This window comes from Haliotis asinina, chromosome 10 (genome assembly GCF_037392515.1).
Source record: "Haliotis asinina isolate JCU_RB_2024 chromosome 10, JCU_Hal_asi_v2, whole genome shotgun sequence".
In the NCBI taxonomy this organism is placed as follows: domain Eukaryota; kingdom Metazoa; phylum Mollusca; class Gastropoda; order Lepetellida; family Haliotidae; genus Haliotis; species Haliotis asinina.
Genome location: NC_090289.1, coordinates 33107931 through 33131106, shown reverse-complemented (window position 1 = coordinate 33131106; position 23176 = coordinate 33107931). Strand labels below are relative to the sequence as shown.

Genomic DNA, 23176 nt, shown 5'->3' with positions numbered 1-23176 from the left:
TTCTTGCTATATGGAACACATATCCATTTCTTACAAGAAAATCTCTTGAAATTATTCATAGAACATTCCCTGAAAGGTAGTCTATGGACTTCAAAAAGGAACTATTTACCTTCAGAGGAAAGATGAACAAAATCTAATTATAACACTTCCTCATATATTTTCTTAATAAGCTGTTTCTCATTCTAATTGTTACCAATACATGTATTGTCAAAAGGCTTATTTGACTGACAAAGTGCTACAATGTTTTGCTAAACTTAACAGTAACTGCTAAACAAGATCTATATAATGTGTATGGATCTTAATTACTGCCAAGAAAAATATCTTACTTTGAGCTATTACTGATGATCACAAAGGAACCTTACACAAGATTTGGTTACAAGAAGATTACAAACAGATTCCACTGGATGGACAAAACTGACAATTACTCTAGTCCACAGATTACAAGTTCTGCGACATTACATAAGGGAGGTAAGTCCTATGTGACTGTCTCAAGAATGAATGTCCATTTCAAATCAGTTCAAGAGTCACTTGTCGGTGCATAAATATAATGTAAGGGATAGTGTCATCGGTCTTTACATCTGAGTATGTCTTTTCCTGAAATTTCATGAGATTTATGAAAATGGCAAACTGATTCATCCACAAGTGTCATTATTTCTCAACAGGCCTTTTTGATTGACAAACTGCATCAGCTGAGAGATGCAGGCATAATATTGGCACAAATATGAACCAATGGACAGTACAAATTACATGGACAAAGTTTGAACGTCAGCATCTACCACTGTAAAACATTCACTTGCTGTGAAGAATATGAATGATTGCAAAAAGGGTATATTTACATGCCATGCGACTGCAAAGGTTTCCAGCTTATCAAAACATATTTCTCTCTTGTACCTATCTGAACTCTTCAAAACTGTATTCAAATTACAATAAAATACCCACCAGGCACAGTTTGCAACAGCAAAAATTGTTCATGGTCGTTAACCATTGTTATATCTGTTCAGAATTGTCTAAAAAGTTTTCTCACATCCAAATTGTCAGATGTTCTCTGTTCAGCATGGTCTCTTACTTTTCACACATAAAAAATGATACTGTCAGATGTTATCTGTTCAGCACTGTCCTAAAACTTTTCACATCCAAAATGATACTGTCAGATGTTATCTGTTCAGCACTGTCCTAAAACTTTTCACATCAAAAATGATACTGTCAGATGTTATCTGATAGCATGATCTCAAAACTTCTGTCACATCCAAAATGATACTGTCAGACAAAGAGGGGATGAGAAATGAATGAAATTGTGGATAACATGAACAATCTGAAATGAAAGTGAGACTGAGTGATAATGGACGTGAGAACATGTCTGCCATCCAAACCCTATGACTGTTTGACTCGTTTGCGAGGTGGCCCCAGAGGTGGGCTCTGCTGACTTGCCAGAGCACGGAAAGCTTCAGCAATTAAGTGTGGGTGGGTTGAGATCATGGCTTTCCATCCTTGAGTTTCCATCACATCAGTTGCATGGCTGAAGACAAATAACATATTCAAGTAAGAATCATGGGCAAAATGTGGAGTGAGTGAGTGAGTATGGTTCTATGCTACTTTTAGTTGATTTTAAGCAAAATGACAGGGCAACAGTCATCGGAAATGGGCTTCACATATTGTACCCATGTGGGTGCATGACGAGCAAACGTCGTAACTCCTAGGCTACCCAACAACCGCTATTGAAAATGCAACAGCAGGAACGATAAAAAAGAACATATTGTAGGAAAACTGCCCTAGGTTATATAGCCACTGGTTGCTCTTCACTGACGTTTTTAGGGGTGTGGAAAAGCAGATGTGGTTGCTTGTCATGCTGAAGACCTGGGTTTGATTCCCCACATGGATACAATGGTGTGAAGCTCATTTCTGGTGTCCCATGCTGTGACATTGCTAAAAGTGTGGTAAATATCCCTCATTTGTCTCTCAATACTCAATTATGTCATATTCAAAATATGTAATGTTGTGTACAACACAGAATGATAATCTGGTGAACAAAAGAGTTGCAAAACTGTGCCATTAACTCTTTCAACACCTGTCAACTAGAGGCATATACAGTCGTGTCCCATGTATCTGAACCTCAGATATCCGGAAAACTCGCCATCCGAACAAAAATTCCTTAAAACGAATTCACAACGTTGTAAAATTACTCACCTATCCGGAAATCCAGTTTCCGTAACCGTGCGGTCATTTTCACTAACAAAACACTAAATTATGTGCATTTTTTGTCTCACATATCCGGATGGCTGAGCACCTGTATGTTTAACATGAAAGAAGTCGGCAGTCTTTGAAGCGTGAGAACATTAACTATCTCTGAGTAGCAAGGTGACACTGAGTTAATTTAGAGGTGTGTCAATTTGTGGGTCACTATAATTAATTAATCTGGATGATCAAGCAAGCCTGGACAGCTGTGAGTGAAAAGACAATTGCTAACTGCTTTTGTCATGTGGATATTATCCAATCAAATGAGGACCCACAAGAAGACATGGGTATGAGGCATTTTATGTATGCACTGATATTTGTTTATGTATAATCAATAGAGATTATGTCTGATGCCTACTATGTTCGTTTCTTTGTACGTTTCTTTGTACATATGGCCCATGGTTCAGATATCCAAAAATTCGCTTATCCGGACAATTTCAATAAAAACACAAGTGTTCAGATAAATGGGGCACAGCTGTACTGCCACGACACCAAGTTTCCAGGGACTCTGAAGTCATAGATGAAGCCTGTTTATCAAGAAACACATCAGCTAATAAATCGTTATTGCTACTACATATCATACAACATATGAAAGGTCTAATCTTGCTGTTTATAAATATGAAAGTTATTTCTTATCATGTTACTCACGTAATACGACTAAAACTTAAATAAGTTAATTTTTAAAGAAAATAGAGACTTACACATTTATATGTCCAGATAAACCATGAAGGAAACAAAAACTGGAACCATGTTTTTTCCATTTGTAACATGTCATGATATCCCCTTCCCTTCTTTCATATATTTACTTTTAGTTTTACACAATCAGAAATAAAAAGATTTCTGAAATAATATGTATGATCATGTATTTCTCAATATCAGTGGCATTCCACTTGGTAACGTAATACAACAGCGAGAAATACCTCCATTTTCGAAGCTTTGTATGACATCCACAATATCACTGCACCCTTTCCAAGAGTATTTGCATAGTTGTATGAAGTGACTTTATTAGATAAAGATTGGTTTCTAATGATGCTTTTAAGCCTCAGTCTCCAGTATGGATTGTGATTGGTTAAAATCAGACATGTGACAAGTCTGCCAATGGATACTGTCCTTGTATTGTACACAAAAACCTGTAGATTCAGACGAAGTTTGGGGTAAAATCATGCTATTCTGAACGTGTTACATAAAAAAACACCAGCTATACGTATATTATGGAACTCAGAGGATGTATTGTGCTAGGTTATGACCCACAACAAGAAAGTTTTATGCATGTATTTTAGCACTAACGTCATGTCCGAGCATGAAGTTCGAAGCGACAAAAGCCAATATGTCACTTGCATTACATTACACAATAAGATGGAAATAGTAAGTTATAATGTTTGACAACTTTATGAGTACTGTAGTTGATTTTATTCTTAAGTTTATTTGATTTGTTTAATTATATCCTCTAAACATTGTTAATTTGCTGAGAACTCTGATGTGGACCCATGCTGAGCATATGAGCAAGAATAATTTTTTCCAATAACATTGCCCAAAATAGTTAATAATTTTAATCCTGTCGATAATATACGGCCATTTGAAATGTAATAGGTGTTGACAGGCATTATGAAGAGTGATATATTTGATAAATGAATTATAGATTAGTTAGGTTCCTAAAATTATGTATCATTTTGATGCAACTACTCCCAGGACAATTTTTCGGCCTGTGGTGTCCAGGGACTGGTGATATCTTGGCTGATTTTTTGGCTTACAGTGTTCAATGAGTTAAAAAAAATGAAGAGGTGGCATTAACGAAAGGAGATAATTCATCAGCAATACACAACTTCCCATTAAAAATAATGCAACTTCCGCTTTAAAGGTTGATGATCAAACCTGTTTAGAAAAAGCTACAATATCACATTTTCTTTCATAGTTAAAATATTCCAATATTCAATTAATATATACTACACATTTGAAAGGGATTCAGATGTTATTCACACTGTGATGCATGAGACATGTTACTTAACGGTATTTGATAACTGAACTTGGAAACAAGCTACACGTGCTTCACTTCCATAATTCAAATATTTTTCACACATCAAATGAATAAGAAGACGTTCAGATGTATATAAGCCACACATCTTAAATTAGCGATCATCAAGCAAAATGAGATATTGGTTGGCTTTGTTTTGTGAAGATGTCTCTCTCCTATGAACAGTCCATGATGGTTCAAAATACAATTAAGGAGAAAACATTTTCACAAACATATAGCCGATAATGAAAGTGGACTTACCTATTTACAAAATCTATTGCATGTGTCTTCAGCTGGTCTGCACTATGCAGATCAGCTAACACCAGAATCTCACAGACATTTTCTATTGTTAAGTTTGAACACAGGGCCTCTTCACACATCACTTTTAACCTCTCTAGAGCATACTGAAAAATAAACAAACAAAAAAACATACAAGACTATCACGCTGAAATATATCAGAGTAACATCCTTAAATCATTAATGTAAACAACAACATTTGTATTTCCAGAGGTATTTGCTGACATTCCTTGTAACATAATTTAGGTAACTGGGATTCTCATGAACATAGGTTTCTGATGTGCCTAGTAAAGGCAACTGTGTAATGCACCCTCGATGACGGGGCTCCCCCAGACCCCCCATTTCAACAAAATCCTTTAATGGTGATTTGAAGTTAAGGTGGTTACTTTCCAAATATTCAGTTATCATGTCAATTATCATGGTACTACTACAAATACTTTCCAGCAATATCTACGATTTAGTTTTATCACAAATTTACAATGTGAAAGTGTCTTGTGGGAAGTTAGCAGAACATGGAGATATTTCTCAATGTCCAACATTTTGCAGAAACTCACAAGAACTGAAATAATGACAAACCAAGAATCAAAATTAATGCAGGTTTTGAAATACCTGCCTGCCCGACAGCCCTAGGGGGAGGTTACTATCAACACAGACTGCCAGTTTCTAAAAATTCACCTATCAGACAGAGGGGTTAAAATTTAGACTTGTGTATAAGAAAATACTTTGTGGGCAGATAGGTTTGGATCAGGGCTCAAAAGTTTTACATCTAACCAGACCTGGTTTGACTTTTAGTGAATTTCATACCCTGAGCAATAACAATCAGGACAGAAAAAAGACAGCTTGGCAACCATTCATTATCTGAGATAAGGGAGTCTATATAGGTGGGGAGAAGAAACTCCCTGAAAAGCTTGCTGAATGTATGTCTCGGGTTGTTACGTAACCAGTGTAACCAAAATGGTGGCAGCATAGTATTTAAGATTGAGCGGTTTATTTTCAACAGCTGATTAAGTTCGTTGAGTGCACAAGTGAAATCCTACATGTAGAAGATAAGTTAACTATTTTGTCACTTCAGTTTAAGTCAAATAATTGGTATTAGTGTCCATATAAGGACAATAGATTTGCAGTAAAGTTTCAAGTTGGTATGTTATAGCTCACTGGCTTCTATTCCTGATTCACCGCGAAAATAGATTAAATTGTGCCGATAAAAATTTCTTTCACACATTCGTTTAATTTTTAGAAGGAAAACATACCTTAAGTTTAAAAGTATTTGCAAGTAATAGTGACAGTTTTATGTGAAAAATGACATATCATCGATCTGTTCTGATCTGCCATTGAAATGCTATATGCCATTTCGGAGTGTTTCTAGTTATTTCTTCAAAAACATCTTTCACAAACACCTTTAATTCATATGAGGGGAATATACTACAGTCCCTCCTGGATTTTGCAGCAAATAATTAAGAATTCCACAACAAAATTAAGCAAATTCTGCACCCTATTTTTCAATATTCTGCAAAAAAGTCTGTGGCTAAAATATATAGAAAAAACAACAAAAACATTACATAGACCTTCATAGTTTAATTCTAAAACACAGATATAAAGTTACGTCAACAGCACACATCACATCATGAGTAAGTTTGTTGACAAAGCACCTACACCTTCTGCTGTGTTTGAGAATTAAACAATCGCTGAAAGTTATTTCTCTCCTCTCAATAGTAACTTGATGCAAACGAACAACTTCCAGTTTTATGCAGACAACAATAATTGAGAACGTAATTGCAGTGTCAAATTTATCTAATAGTAATTGGAAGATGTCTAAAACATGCTTTACTAATAAAGTATCTGTAATCATGATTATTTTGAAAATGTTGTCACAGTAAATATGTCAGTTCGTTTTATGTGTAACCGATCCTACATTAACTCTACTTTTCATTTTGGCTTTCATTCAGTTTTTAAAATAAGCAAATTCTGCACAGATTCTGCATGAAAATGCGTCTTGAGCGGACCAAACATTTTTCTGCATGGAAAGGTAAATTCAGCGATTTTGTTCCGAAACCGTGGAATCCAGGAGAGGTGAAATGTGTTTGCAAGTAATAGTGATCGCTTCATAACCTAAGAAAGAAAGTTTGGTGTATTTGAGGTGTGTGAAAAATATGACATATCGCCGAACTGTTCTAATCCACCATTAAAATGCTATACGCCTTTGTTTGAGTATTCCTAGTTACTTCCTCAAAAACATCTTGCACATACACCTTTAATTCATATGAAGGGAATATACTATCGAGTGAAATGTGTTTGCAAGTAATAGTGATAGTTTCATAATCTAAAAAAGAATGTTAGGGTGTATTTGAGGTGTGTGAAAAATATGACATATCGACGATCTGTTCTGATCTGCCATTGAAATACTAAACGTCGTTGTTTCAGTGTTTCTAGTTATTACTTCACAAACATCTTTCACATACACCTTTAATTCTTATGAGGGGAATATACTATCAGGTGAAATGTGTTTGCAAGTAATAGTGATAGTTTCATAACCTAAAACAAAATGTTAGGGTGTATTTGAGGTGTGTGAAAAATGACATATTGCCGATCTGATCTGATTTGCCATTGATGCTTGAGGGTTATAGTTCCGTAACTTCTTTCTTTCTTGTTGATCTTATTATTTGACAAAACTGGAAAGGTGTTTTAGAATGCTTTTTGACAGTTTTACACTTTAATTTTGAGGGCAGTGTGACATTGTCAGTTAACATTTTGTTAATGTCCATTCCATTCCCCACATGCAATAACATATTTGAATTTATTATTAATGTAAACAAAAATGTCTCAAAGTAGATTTTTTGAAAAGACAGCTGATGTTAACACATGTTCTCGCGATACTTTTGCGTTCTTTAACATGTTTTGGGAGGGAAGGCTGCTGTGTATCATTTATTCTTTCATTCATTCACATATGTACTTCTTTCTTTCATTCTTTTTCTTTATTTCTTTCATTCATTCAAATAATTCTTGCTCTTCATTCTTACTATAATTCATTCATTCATTGTAAAATTCTGACTGATACAATAAACTGGCTGAAGTTCTGTGAAACACAACTGAAGTTGCACTGGGAACGAGCCAAGTCACTGTGTGCGTTGGAGCATGACGAGGCACATGTTAATTAGTACAAATGGAAGGAAAAGAAAGCAAGCAAGTGACCTATCCCTGTTGTAGAGTAACAATGCTGAGATTCATCAGGAGCGCAGCAAGTCAATTGTTTTTCCTGTAACCCATATAGATTGCTAAGCTTTATATTTAGATGATACTGGGTGCCTGCCCAAACTTTTAGGCAACAATCATGTTTAAGCCTGGTTTGTTTGTTTTTTCACAGTTGATGCTACCCTTTTTCTTTAACTACACTGACCTTGTCAGCTGCTGCTAGAAGATCATCTGCCATTTTGTCGAGATTCGGGGCTTTGCCTGTGTATATAAATCTCAGCATCTCTCTCATCACTTCATGGTCCACATCAGTTATGTCTACCCGGTTCTGAAAACACAATGGCCTTGTATGAGACAACTACATCAGTTACAGGAGCTCTTGGGTTTCATTGCAAATGAGTAAGTATGGTTTTTAATATGGTAATTCAAGAAATACTGTGTCATGGGACATAAGAAAAGGGCTTCACACTTTGTACCCATGTGGGGAATCGTTCCTGGGTCTTCAGCAGGATGAGAAAACACTTTAACCACTAGGATACCACTTTCAGCTACCCAACCACCCTCAATGCAAGTGTAAATACGGAGAGTGTGGAAACATTTTGTCTCAACTGCCACAGTCACTGCCTGTATTGCTGCTTACTGACACTGTAATCAGTTGATATTTTTTCTCATTCATGCTGTTCTGTTTCTCTCAGTGTATCACATTTGTTTGTGGCTCTCAAGTGGTCATGTACTAGCACCTGGTTTTGCAGTTTGTTTAACAGATATTCATATAATTACAGATTTTATACATACACTGACAATACCAAGATAGCAACTGATACAAATATCTGTCTCAATTTCAAAGATCAAACTACATCTTGTACCTGTGTGCCACAATAAAGAAGTGAATAGCAGATCACCTTACAGGTGGGAGAATCTCAATGCATTAATCAAGTTTTCTTGAGATAGTGGTGTCTAAATTCAACAAAAACTGAAAACATGTAATAAATATAATATTTCCTGAGCCTTGTGAAATATGTTGAATCTGTCTTTGAGTGATATGAAAGTACCACATATTTCACCAGACATATGAAATATTGTCTATACTGAACCAACTTATACAAGGAAATATTCCTCTAACGTATTTTCCCCATACACCCAAAGCTAGATGCGCACTTTCTAATTATGATAAATAGAAAGGGACACAGTTGGGACCCACAGTAACTGCTTCCTTGTTTTATCACCACAGTTATCAAGCATCCATTGTCTGGAATACTAGATTGTGTACAAGTCATTTCAAAGACAAGTACCTTGAGGATTTCAACCCCAAGGAGAATTTCCTGACTCATCAGGAAACCTTACAATTTATATTTGAATCAGGTCAGTTTGACCTCATACATAGTAATACGGACACAGGTGAACAAGATGTACTCTGTGTAAATGGCAGACACAGCAAACTGGACGATAGAGAGAAATGATGCAGTTCTCAGATGTTTACCACTTTGGTTAAATCTACATGAACTTGTTCGGAGTTCAGAAACCTTGAAACAACTTAGGTGAACTGGGATTTGACACAGTCACTTGATTCTGAAGTGATCAAGAGACCCAGATCCACAGAGAACTGCAGAGCCTTACACATCTGTGTCCTGAAATTAGTAGTAGCAATATCTGTTAGCACTGACTGCAATGTCAAAACCTAGACTAGACTTCAGCACAAGGATGCAAAGGATGCAGAAGCTAACCATATGCAAAAATGCTGCATGGTTAGTACCTGGGTTCTGATGGTCAGCATTTCGGATATTTGCAAGACCAAAATTCAAACTTTAATTGCTGAACAATGAGATGACACATCAACAAACACAGAAACATACCTCAGGTCATCTTGGAAAGTCAAATGTACCCAAAACTATGAAAACAAACAACAAGGAGAAAAATAATGTTTATAACTACCTGTTTTCTTTCTTCCATTTCATGTTCGAACATTGCACTAAATACTGGTGACCTCGCTGCAAGAGACAAATTAGATATGAAACATCATCAGCACAATCAATGAACCACTCCTGACATTCTACTTGTCAAAACATATTTGAAAAGCACAGATAAGAAACCATTGGTGATTATTTCACTTATACAGTAATGTGCATGTGAACATGCACATGTGTGACTGTATGTGCATGGTATTAGCCCAGACTAATACCAGTGTTCTTGAGCTAGCCAATGCACCATTCCTCCAATTAGCCTACAAGTACAGTTTATGGTATACTGACTAGGAGTCAGCCAGTCCATGTTTTCTTCCCATCATGCCATCCATGAGTGAGTCAGTATGGTTTTATGCCTCTTTTGGCAATTGTCCAACAACATCAAATGAGCAAGTGAGGTTAGTTTTACACTCCTTTTAGCAATATTCCAGCAATATCACTCCAAGGCCAGCCATAGGCTTCACACATAATACACGAGTGGATCAAACCTGGGTCTTCAACCACCACCCCTCTAATGCCAGGAATGGTAACAGTGATGTAATAGCTGCTTGTGCAAGTCCAATGCACGCCCACAAATACCACTGTGATACAATGCTGGTGGTCAACACTGATACCCTACCTTCAAAGACAGACACATTTTTGAAACACTGATGCAGAGATAAATATGTGAAGTCTTTTTACGGCAAATGAGTGAATGTTGTTTTAAAAAGCCATAGTCAACAGTTTCCTAACTACTCTGCAGCTCAGACTAGAACCAGTGGTGGACAGTAGGAGCACCGATCCACAGCACCCACCCAGTAATCATCCAGTCATTAGTTGGCCTCAGCAGGGATTACAGGGGACCTATTCTTTCCAATCATTACTTCAAATATATGCTTACATTCTCACACCTCCACATAGACATAAAATCACCCAAGGTCACACACTGTAGCCATGTAGTAACCAACTGGCCTTCACAGGGAATACTGGGGATGCATTTTTTCAAAACATATCCTCAAGTACTTGCTTACACACATCGTACATGCTTTCAATAGTCTGGCCCCAATTGGTCTGGTTTCAACAAGCCTCGTGTATAATAACTGGTATTATTACTCGCTCGTGGAAGATACTGCCACAATACATCAATATTACACTACTGTAACACCACTAGACATATAACAACATAATGGTTTACAGTTATGACCTCACAATTCTAATACCTCAGTCACAATGGTATTAGACCTTGCATGACTACAGTAACCACATTGTAGACAGTTTCTACCAAATTATGTTTAATGATAATAAACTGACTACTAAATAGTAAAACTACTAAATAATAATAAAGAATAATAAACTAACTACTAAATATTAAAGTGACTACTAAACTCACTTCCATGAAATATCATTTCTATTAAACTCCTGAAAGATTTAGTGTAAAACTTGCTTTGGGTCATTTGATACCAAATCATTAACTCATTTGATAAAAATGGTAATCCTCAGAAGGTCCTTTCTTATTCTCTATTTATTCTTCAACCCCTGACAACTGCAGTCACTGAGCTGGACTACAAACTCACCTGCGAGTATTGCTTTGTGAGCAAGAAATTCCCTGCCCGCAACACAGAGTGTGACATCACTTGATGATGACCTTTCAAACAATGCCCCTAAGTCGTCACTGAGTCGACATTCTGGTACTTTCACTGGTGTACAGTTGGATTGTCCTGATACATTCACTGTGTCACCCACGACACTCACCTGAAAGAAAAACAAAAATCATGATTGTTATCCACAAACATCATTTAATAACTAGTAACCCTAACCTACAACTAAAGACTTTTCTTCACTGCTGTTATTTTTAAAGAGTGAAGGAGTTTAGTTTTAAGTCGCTTTTAGTAATATCCCATCAACATCACAGCAGCAGACACCAGAAATGGGCTCTGCACATTGAACCCACGTGGAGAATGAAATAGTCTTTGGCATTACACACGACCGCTTTAAGTTTATCCATTAGGCTACACCACCGCCCCTTATTCTTATAGATCTTGTTAAGTGGAAAAGTGCAACTTTCAGACATGGGAAACTTTTCCATTTGTTTTCCAACAAAACCAACTGTCAAGAAAATATATATATAAATAATCAGTGGTTGTAATACTGCTCTGACTCGTCTCAACAGTATTTCAATTAAAAATCCATTTTCTCACAATGTGGGAGGAATGATTCAGACATAAGGTCTTAGACAAATAATAATGTGTTAAACCTTCAAGGTTTGCAATGCTGACAAGTCAGAAGTGACGGCAAATTTGGGATCAAAACCAATAATCATGCATTTCTAGCATGTCAAAAGAGAACAATGCCAAATATATGGCAGCCCTTAAGATGACTGGGCCTTCCATGTTGACGATAATTGTTAACAGTGAATATGAGTGAATGTAACATGGTTGGCAATCACAAATTCACTACCAACCCACCTAAACTTGGTAACTAATTTATAAAATGTAGAATGTGAGAAAACTTACTTCACAAAATATTGTCAACTTGTCATCCGGTAAAAGACCATTGGCTTCATCCATTAGAAAATCTCGACGGATGAACTTTTTAAACCCCCAGTCTTTCCCTTGGACAAAGCGGTATGCTCTTTGGCTTTCTATAAAGAAAATGGGGCACATTATCACCTGGGTAAGTGTACAAATGTAAAACTGTAAAAAAGCAAGACTTAATTAAATGTGTTCACCAAAAAGCACTTTCATGAATCTAGCAGTGTCTATTCTAATGTCTAGACCTGAAAATCTAACATAACGATTTGAAATTGCTTCCTGACTTAACAGCTAATACCTCAATGGATAACAAATTAGACACAGAGACGCCTCTTTTGTGGTTTGCAGCTTCATTATAGCTATCAGGGAAAGTTGGTGGTCACTACTGTGTGCATGTCTAGCTGGTGTGGATGTCTGAAGTTTCTGCAACCATCACCAGTTTTTGCTACAATGGTCACATATCACACCAAGATCTTTTTGAGAGAGCCATGACCAATCTCTTAACCATTTTTTTAAAAAACATTTGGCTCGTTTTTTTTTTCAAAGAGTCGGAGGGACCAGGGATGGTCTCTGGGTTTTGCTTGGCTTTCAATTCACAAGTCTTTTCAACAGACGTATCGGTTGGGGAAGACCAGGCTGTCTCTTTTTCAAAGGTATTTTGTGCAAAAAAGCCAGTTATTTTCATTCTTTGGCAACATTATTCATGGCAAATTACCAAAAACAGCTGTAAATAACAATTTTGTCTTCATTTGCCGTCTGCACTACTTCGAGTAACAATATTAACTGATTTTGAAAATGTAACTAAAACGAACTCATTTTCTTAAAAAGATTGCCGATCTTGAAGCGTTAATTAACCGATCAGTTAATTAACCAAATAAATTTGTTAGACTTTAAGCCAAACAGAACAACATTTCGCTTGAGTGACAGCCCTTAAGTTTAATGTGAGAATAATGCCCAAAGCAATTCTATTTGTGGACATTTATGAGATTGATGGAAACAAAGAGCACTCATGGTGCTCAGTGTTGACAGACAAATTACTACAACAATCATTAGATGAGTCAAACCCAGTCAAACCCAGAACCATCCAATCCTTGTATGTTCCATGTACATGTGCTGAGTCAATCTTTCATCCAAGAATTCATACACACAGGCCATTCACGAATTGAAATGGGAGTCAGTGAGTTTAGCCACTTGTTGGGAGCTTGAAGCTAATAAAATTCTCTTCAGATTCAGGTAATAACCATTCATGTCAGACTCCAAACTCTACTGAAAACATGCTTACAGCCATACTGACCAAAAAGGGTATCTGGAACACACTTGCCAAACTTTTTAGACAGTAAGACTATTCATATAATGACATCAACTTGGAAAAGTTATTTCAATCAAATATTACTTACCCATAGCTTTTGTTTCTTCCCTTTTTGCATTCAGTATTGAAAATTTGAACTTTGCTCGAACTTCACTTTTGTTGCAAGAGACTAATAATAAGTAAAGTGAGAGGTATTCTTTACTCTCTTCATCCAGACCCTTTGGATTCACACGCAAACACCTGCAAAAAACAAAAATATGTTTATTGTTGTTAGATTATATAAATATCATCAATACCAGTTGTTTTTCCTTTTTTTTGGTCAGGCAAACATAAAAAGAGACAAAATATGACCCATCATCAATTCAAACATCTTTGAAAATCAGGTTCAATCAAGTGATGATATCATGAGCATCACACTGAACCATCTTTTTTCCTGCCACTTTCAACAATTGACATGTGATTACAATACCAAGTAGGATAAGTACACATTGATAATATTAGTGTAATGATTCAGAAAACAACAATGAATGGTGATGAGAATGGCCGGTAATTTCAAAGGCAAGTTGTTATGTCCTGCTAATTTAAAAATAAATTTTCTAATTACCTTTGTGAATGTTATTTCTCTTAAAAAAAAAAGCAATTACATTTTCACCATGAAGATTTGTTAAAAAATAGCAGTTTGAAAAACCCTGGCTAAAAATTGTAGCATTGAAACATATCTTCTACATTTTCTGATTGGTTATGAGGGAGCAAGGTCTTGCGCACAATGAAGACTGCCATCACTTGACCGATTAAATTGACAAGGAATCAGTATTTGAAATGCTAGCCTATCATAATATCCAGCTGCAAATAAAGCCAGCGGAAACACTGATATTTATGTAGATTCTTCCGTATTTCCTGCTTGGCATAAATAGCACAATCTGCACAATGCCCCAAGGTTATGTTTCTCCCTGACAATAACCCATCTTTACTTTGATTTATAAAGGTTCATCAGTAAAAAGGAAGAAACTGTCAAAGAACTGTACAATGATACGCATCATATCACTCATAACACTGGGAAACATGGTATCACAGCCCCATACTACAGTCACCTCTCTGATAAAGACATAACCACAACAACCAAGTTGTTGTATTTTTGGACATTCTTATGATGTATCATGTAAAAGATACGCCAAGTTAAATACTATGGAGCATCCAGAGGTTATTGACTATTTCATATCACGATGAAAGGGTTCTTTTCTAAGAAAAAACGGTTATATTTTGTACATACATCAAAAGTTTACTTTGATGTGTGAACTAGCTTGATTCTACCTGATGCTTTTACCAAAATGGTTAACATGTATCCAATATGTACAGGTTTTCATTTAAAGCTCAATATGGTTATATTTGTGAGATAACTAAAGGAAAGTTATTTGGTATAATTGTATTCATTTCGCTTCATTGTGATGTGCATATTTGTTAATTTATGATTAAGTTAATATGATTATGAATTACATGTATTCAGTTCTCTGCTTTCTGTTCATGGATATAAATGAATCTGTGATATACCCTTGTGATAAAAATATATTTTGTGAATTTATACATACATACAATGTCTACAGGGTATTTGACTTCCCACGGTAGATCTAAATAAACAGATTCACACTCAACAGTGAGTCGAAGTTATGTTTAAAGGCGCCAGTAGCTGTGACAGTTACAACAACACTAACTGCCCTACATGGATGAATTATACAGACGTCAAACAACTTCACCATTTCAGTTTATCATTGGCCCCAGCTGAGAAGGTTGAACTTTTTAGGACCTCTCCCATTTCTTCTCTACAAAAGCTAAAGTTGTTAATGGTCCATATGTAGGAAAATTTGATCACTTTCACCTGTGAACAATAAAAAGACATGATAATAAAACAGAAAATAGGAATTCATGACAGGCCTGAAATCAAAAGAGCATTGTAAACTCATTTTTGTTTATTACTACAGTTTTAAATGTGTATACAGGCAAATTACCTGTCACTGAAACAGCTTGTGACAAAAGTAGTAGTAGTTGTGGTGAGTTTATTTCTACGCCACACCCATAAATATTCCAGCTATATCATACTATATGGCAGCGATCTGTAAATTAGTCTGGACCAGACAATCCACTGAGCAACAGCATCAGCATCGGTCTATACAATTGAGACACAACAATATATGTCAACCAGGTCAGCATGTATGACCACCCAATCCCTTTAGTCGCCTTTTATGGCAAACATGGGTGGCTGAAGATCAATTCTAACCCTGACCTCTACGGGTCTGTGACAAAACAACTTTCAACATACCACAAGATCTTTTATCCAATGCAAAATATCAACATCAACAAATGTCTCACTTGTGTGTAGCACCAGTTTTCTGCAACAGGACACGACACTTCTGGTGGTGGAGGGGTCGGCACCCGACAAACTGCCATGCGGGAGTTGTCGGGTGACGAGGACGTCCCGCGGTCCAGCTGGTCCGCCAGTTTGATGCCTTAGTGAGCCACAACGATGATTTTGTCAGGCAGGAGTAGAAAATTGGTTTCAGGAAAAAGCACTGGAAAAAGAATGGACTTATTAGCAATTCATTACAATCACCTGAGTGTTATGACATAATGAAGATCAAACAAACTAACAGTTGGTCATCTACATTGATAAAGAAATGTAACCAGAAAAAACTTACCAAGGAACATATTTTGTACATCCTCTAAATCCTGTTGTCGTGATATATATTCATTTATCTGGCTATCTGTATGTTCATCATATCAGGAATTAACACAGACACGAGTCAGTTAGTTCCAAACTAGTCAAACACCAACAGGACTAGTTCCTTTCTACCAAACACAAACTACTTTGAAATGAAAAAGCAGGAACATCTGTGTCAGAACATATCATAAAGTTCAACACTATGAAGTGATCCAGCAGGGAACAAGGATATTTATCATTGGACAAGGGACACATTTCCACCTGCTCAGAAGTTATAATATTTATCCTTTCACTTGGTTTCAGTTTGTAATAAACAGCGATAAAGATTCATGATAAAGCTAATTGGTGACAAATTTTGAAAAATATCATACTTTTGTCAAAATATACTTACAAAGGACATTTAGTGTGAACTACTGGATAAATCCATGTTCTGTGATTTAAGAAATTGACAGTCAGCGACCTCCATAGCATGCTTCTAGACTCTGCTTCATGTAGCACGGACCTGTGAAGGTCTGAGTTAGAATATTGGCCTTCAGTAACTCATGCTTGTCAAGAGAGGCAACTAACAGGATCAAGTGGTCAGGCTTGCTGACTTGGTAGACACGTCATGTATTCCAAATTGCACATGTTGATGCTCATGCTGTTGATCACTTGTTTATCTGGTCCAGACTTGATTATTTACAGACAGCTATCATATAGCTGGAATATTGCTGATGGCAGCATAAACTTAACCCACTTTCTCATGTAGTATGAGCTGTTTCTGCTTGATGTTTAACACTGTACAAAGTTAGCTTACACAGTACTTGCAGTATTTGAATGTACTGATCCAATAAACTATTAAATTTTAACATCAGTGTTATGGCAAGGATCCTTTGATGTAATATTTCTTAGACACAAAGTAACTCTGTTATATTTGACATGCCTTTATCATGTTTATCTTGTATTTTGTTTTATAACAAAAATATATATTACTAATTATTGAAATAGAGCTTTTGAAAGGCCCTTGGTTTTGTTGACGTGTTATTAATAAAAGCATTTAACCAACCAGAGAAAAAAAATTGAACTCGTAATGATAAGTATGCTAAGAATGCACTACAATATGTATTCTGAAATCTGGTAACTGGTAATATTATGCACCACATGTAATCATGATACACAGATGTGTATCATGATTACATGTGGTGCGTGGTACGTCAAACTTCATCATCTCACAATTCTAGACATGTGACTTTTAGTGTTGGGAATTGGTAAAGATCTAATAATTGATCATTGTTCCATTACAACCACTGAAATACAATCATTGAAAACAATTGGCTAGTGTTATGTCAAATATCAAATGTTCCAGTTATCTTTGTAAATTTACAAAAGAAATAAAGGAAAATCATGTTGTTCTTTGATGTTTTTTTACAAATTGCTAGTATGTTCATTGTTAAGAACTTAATTCTTTTACATAAATTCAATCATGACTTTGAATGAGGGTTAGGGTGAGTTTAGTTTTATGCTGCTCTCAGCAATATTCCAGCCATATGGCGGCAACTTTGAATGAACTTGTAGTGCTGATGAAATGTAAATATAACGACAGACAAAACCAACCTTGTGAAAATTATTGATGCAAGCAAGTGTTCCACAATTGTTCACGCTCACTTATGAGAAAGCATGAGAAGTCTTTGACTATTTCAATTAATCGGACCACAACCATGGTAAATAAGAGCATCAGGAGGAATTTCCTAAAACATCTACAATTAACAGTGCAACACTACATAACAGTTTGAATTATTGAATGGGAAGTAAAAGAATAGGGTTTTCAAAAGGAAAACTGCTGACAATATCATGCAGGGGGTTTCCCTCATGACTTGCATGGTTCCTGATTGGGCAAAACATGATGATGTGAAGCAGGAAGAAGTCATGTACAGATTAACTATTAACTTTATAAAGACTTTGATGAAGCGCTTCTAAGTAGTGTTGACAGTGAAAATTACCAGATAAGATGTAAAGATCATATTATCACTGGTGTCACCTAGAGTCTAAAGTGATTTCAGTTCCCAGCAAGCCAAAGGGGACAGACTTGAACATGTAACAAGCATGCCCTCAAAGTTGCAAGCCTAAATTTGATAATTACTCATTACAGTAGAGAACGCAAGTTAAGTTGAAAATCACACAGTCTCAATCTTGTGCATACCAAAAGTAGGTTCAGTAATGACTATTTGTCACTGGAATATGTGGGTATAAATTACATCTCTCCAAACAGATGAAATACCAGCAAATGGACAGCTATTTCAGAAACGGATATCATCATTAACTTGTCATCTCTCAATCATAACAAGCAAACAAGTAACCTTAAGTTTTGGGATATGTGAAAAATACAATATATCTCACCTCTATGACAACCAGTGATAGAAATCCACACTTGCCTGAACTGACAGTCACTAAAACTAAAAAGTATCTTGAACTTTATCATGTTTAAGCTCATGGTATGAACTTAGGTAACCACTAATCAGATCCCATTTCACAAAGCTCTCGGAAGGGTACTAAGATATCGTAACTCTTCTCATAGCAATCGTACCTCCTATGTTACAGTATACTGTATTGGAGGTATGAATGCAACGAGGAAAGTTACGACACCTTTGGCTTTGCTTGTGAAACAGGGCCCAGGCTGGTATATCATGGGATATAATACACATGTACGTCTGTTATATCCATTCACATAATAGCATTTACTGGTAGATCAACAACCTAATTTGATGGGATTTTCACAGAATTAACATTTGATGTTTTCTTAGAAATATTATTATAGAAAGATTACATATTATACATATTATATGGTGAATAATGCAATAAGCGATAATATACAGTGATTGACTTCCCTATACGTCATATATTCCCTGTAGAAACAGCACAAAAGAGCTAAGTCCTGGCTAAGACTAAAACGCATTTACCATGTTTACTGTAGTGTAGATGCTGGCTGGGGAAAAATAGCAACCCTTGTTCTGGCAATTTATCAAATGTACTTCACTATACTATGCATAAAACTTCTGAGGTCACCTAGGGCAATGACAATGCATGATGTCTGTCCTTATTGAGCATGGTTTTACAGGTTTCAGAAATATTCGAAAAATATATGGACATGGGACAAAAGAAATTAGGCCTCACATGTTGTATTCATGTTGGGAATTAAACCCAGGCATGTAGTATGATACAAGAATGCTTTAACCAGTAGGCTAACCCATCACCTGGAGTTAGTCAGTTTTGACCTTTTTCGCAATTCAGTCCATAAAAAAAGGACAAATATTGTTGCTATGGAAAAGGCACTGTAATCAGGAAAATCTGACCACCCTTGGCCATGGTAACAGACAACAGGTAAAGTCTATGAAATTACTGACACAGTACTGACAACAGAGTTTACAGAGTTTACATTTGATCGGATAACAGTACTTTGCCACAATCCTAACTCTTCAGCGATTGACATTAAGAAGTTCCAAGTTAGAATTTCAAAAACAAATGTTGTGTGCGTGACTGATTCAGTTTAGTTTTATGCTGAACTCAGCAATATCACAGCTATGTGACGGCAGTCTGTAATTAATCAAGTCTGGACCAGGTAATCCAGTGATCACAGGGGTGGAAATAACCCATTGTCTGACGTCCCAGTCTAGTGATATTTTTCTGTTGGGCAAGCTAATGTGTATATCATGCTGTACTGGTGTCCAGTTGACTTTCCATTGCTAATGAGGTTGTTTATTTATATTATCAACAAGAACATACGCTGGTATAGTGGAAAAATCATCAGGGCAAGTGATTTTACAAGTGCCACTGTACCGAGGTACATTAGCATTTCAAGAACTATTTCCATCCCTGGATCAACAGCATCTATGCAATTGGGATACCATGACATGTGCCAACCATATCACAGGAAATAGTTGCCTCTTGTGGCATGCATGGGTTACCATGGTTACTAAAGATCAATTCTAACCCGTATCTTGCATACATGTACAATTTGAAAAATTCTCAAAGTTGAAAATACAATGTTTGTTTATCCTTGAATTTACAAATATGAGGGATGTTAATGCAGACCAAAAATATTTTGTTCCTTATTGGGACCCAGGTCCTTGATAAATGCCTGACTGTTCAATACTTACTTACAGATAAAAAATATATAGGTGACAAAGAGAGAGACTTGTGCCAGGTTGCAACAACGTTTGGTGATAAGTAAAAGCATGAAATGAACTGATGTTTCTTTTCCTTCAGCATCTATCGGTACCATTACATGAATATGCAATACACAACAATCCTCAAGGCATTGATAATAAACTGATACAACATTTTAGTGTTTCTTTCTAGGCTGTTATGATGTTTTAAGATAAGAACTATTCAGGTTTTGTGTACAGTTTACATGACATCTTGGAAATATGACCATGTATTGTATCCAACTATTATGAGATCAACTTGCACTGTGTTGTTTAAATTAACCCTGCACTCACAGACCATACTTCTCTTGTCCCCAGAGTTTGTAGCTAGTCATCCTTGAGTGAGTGAGTTTATTTTTATGCTACTGTTACTGTTAGCAACATTCCAGAATTTTCATGAAAGGGGTCACCAGAAATTGGTAGCACATTGTAGCCATGTGGGGAATCAAACCTGGGTCTTGGGCATGACAAGTCAACATTTTAAGTTTAACCACCATGCTGCCCTACCATGCCTCGTTCTCCTTGAACAAGACATAAATGTTTTCATATTTGCAAGAACTAGCAGATTCTGATATGGATAAGACTTCAGCCTGTATCCTCCATAAATTTTAAAGACGAAGAAAAATTTCTTAAAAGTGGTATTTACAGAAGTTGGGTACGTCTTTTAGTATGTTCACATACAATTAAAGAAACATGTTAAAACATCCTTATCAGATGAGGCATGTATATTCAGGAGATTTGGTTTGTCTGGAATGATACTTAAAAGTGATGCAGGAAGAGGTCTTTTCCTGATTTGGAACAAAATTTCAGCACTATCCAGAATGCTAGCCATGAAGTCTTTCGGTCTTCAGAATAGTCCTAGGCTAGAAGGTCATTATGAATTTTGAAGGAGGCTGGGCACTTACTCTAATCCAGCAATCGTACAGGGGCTGCAATTGTAAGATTGATATGTCAGCAAAGCAAATCATTACAGAAGCTAAGATGTCAATGGTTAAGGGTCACAATGCATCTTACTGAATTAAGAGTTTAACTTTAAGTTTAATACTCACCCACAGTATAACCACAAAAACATTACAAATCATTTATTTTCCTACATTTAAATAAAACCACCAACGCTACATGTAAAACATCAACATGATAATGAGTACTATGCAATCCATAATGGCACAAGACTATTTCAATTGCTGAGAGTGAGAATTTCAAATGTTCCACTTCAGAAGATGATGAATAAACAGAGTACTGCCTCATAGAACATGACTGCAAGTTTGTTTTCAGAGATTTAAGTGATCCTGCAATACAGAATTTTAGCATCTCTAATTCTATAATTCACCTAGTCAGTTCTTCCAGTTATTTTCTTATTTGGGAAGTTTCACAAATTTCTGTAGCACTCTCTTGGTTTCTTGTCAATTCAATTTCTAGGTCACTGACTGTCATTTAAGATGTGCCAAAGATATTTATCAAAAGTGGTGAAGATATGACAGAATGTCTTCATAAATACATGGAATCATGATAATGCCTTCATGTTATTTGCAATGGCAATGGCAATTAAACTGGAGTTCACCTTAAACTTCACAAACTGTGCATGGAATAAAACAAGTAAAATGAATGTGGTGAATAATTTGCCTCAGTAGTTTGGGAAAGAGTGTTTGGCACATGTGTGGACACATACTGATTATGTCTAATCCATTCAGTCATGTGTTCTGACATGTGAATGTCAAGTACTCCATTTCATATCATTATCAAGTAAGTGAATGGACGACCTGGTATCAAAAACACAAAACACTCAATTCCCTGAAATAAAATCTGTGAGGAACATTCTTATAATTTTGTACACATTCATGAGAGTGAGATAAATGAAACACTGACAGCTGTGGTCCAAACATGCCTGGTCTCACCGTCCGAGAGTTTTCTCTTGTGAGGTGAGGATTAATCGAGACATTTTTTTCAAATGCTAAGAGATTCTTCGAAGTATCCAGCAATTATCAAGAAGAGAACACGTCTATGAGTGATGGACTTCACGGGGGACAGGTCAAAGTGCCCTAAATGTTTGACCTCTTACGAGGAAATGAGTGACATCGTCTGCATGTGCGAACTGACAAAAATAGAATGATCTACATCCGCTTTGAGAAACAGCTGACATGAACGAAGCAAATCATTAACTTGTGAAATAAAAATTCACCTATAATACATTAGGGAATAAAGTGATGACTGCTGATACCTAAATCTATCGAAAATTTACGAAAGGTTTTGTAAACAAACAATAGAGTGCAAATGACCGTCACTGCACCGAAAGCTCTGAGCAGAAATAGGCCGAATTTGACAAAGTGCTCTCGAGTGAAAATGCGGACACCCGATTCTCACCTCACTGAAAAAAGGTGGTGGCTTCGGTTATGGCATCATTTCTGTTTTACGATATCCCTTCTATTAATGAAGGAGTATTCCAGAGGTTCCCAACATGAATTTTGGCACATAAACCACTGTTCATGAACTTATCTTCCTGTCCAGATTCCTGAACATGCGCAGACGATTCGTGATACAGTTTCCCAAACGAGGTTATGACCTTTTAGTCTCTAACCGAAGTTTAACTGTAGTCATTTACGCGAAAAATGAGGAGTACTATTTATACATATACGTCAGTCATATCTGTCGACGATTCGTATAGTTTAACAACTAATACAGTTTCACCATTGAAGACATTTTGTTGTCAATTGGCAAGTATCAAATTCTCATCAAGGTGAAGGTCAAACTAATAATGTACTGTGTATAACTAGCT

At 36.2% G+C, this 23176-nt stretch overlaps 1 protein-coding gene across 1 annotated transcript; it reads right to left on the bottom strand.

Annotated features, from left to right (window-relative positions):
- Window positions 1-1284: 1284 nt before the first annotated feature.
- On the bottom strand, window positions 1285-22928 carry LOC137297876 (speckle-type POZ protein-like). Its single transcript, XM_067829849.1, has 10 exons — window positions 22765-22928; window positions 15874-16073; window positions 15261-15382; window positions 13598-13749; window positions 12183-12310; window positions 11244-11421; window positions 9662-9717; window positions 7935-8057; window positions 4505-4647; window positions 1285-1516 (listed from the first exon to the last, which is right to left on the bottom strand). The coding sequence occupies exons 2-10, from the start codon at window positions 15949-15951 to the stop codon at window positions 1372-1374; spliced, it is 1125 nt and encodes a 374-aa protein (XP_067685950.1). The 5' UTR covers window positions 15952-16073; window positions 22765-22928; the 3' UTR covers window positions 1285-1371.
- Between the last annotated feature and the right edge of the window lie 248 nt (window positions 22929-23176).

What these genes read in the sequence shown, in the direction of transcription:
- LOC137297876 (XM_067829849.1), bottom strand. Translation starts at nt 15,951, where the DNA reads ATGGCAGTTTGTCGGGTGCCGACCCCTCCACCACCAGAAGTGTCGTGT. An exon ending in AAAACTGGTGCTACACACAA is followed by an intron (nt 15,383 to 15,873) that starts GTGAGACATTTG and finishes TATTGTTCACAG; the next exon opens with GTGAAAGTGATCAAATTTTC. An exon ending in AGTTGACAATATTTTGTGAA is followed by an intron (nt 11,422 to 12,182) that starts GTAAGTTTTCTC and finishes TTTTTCTTTCAG; the next exon opens with GTGAGTGTCGTGGGTGACAC.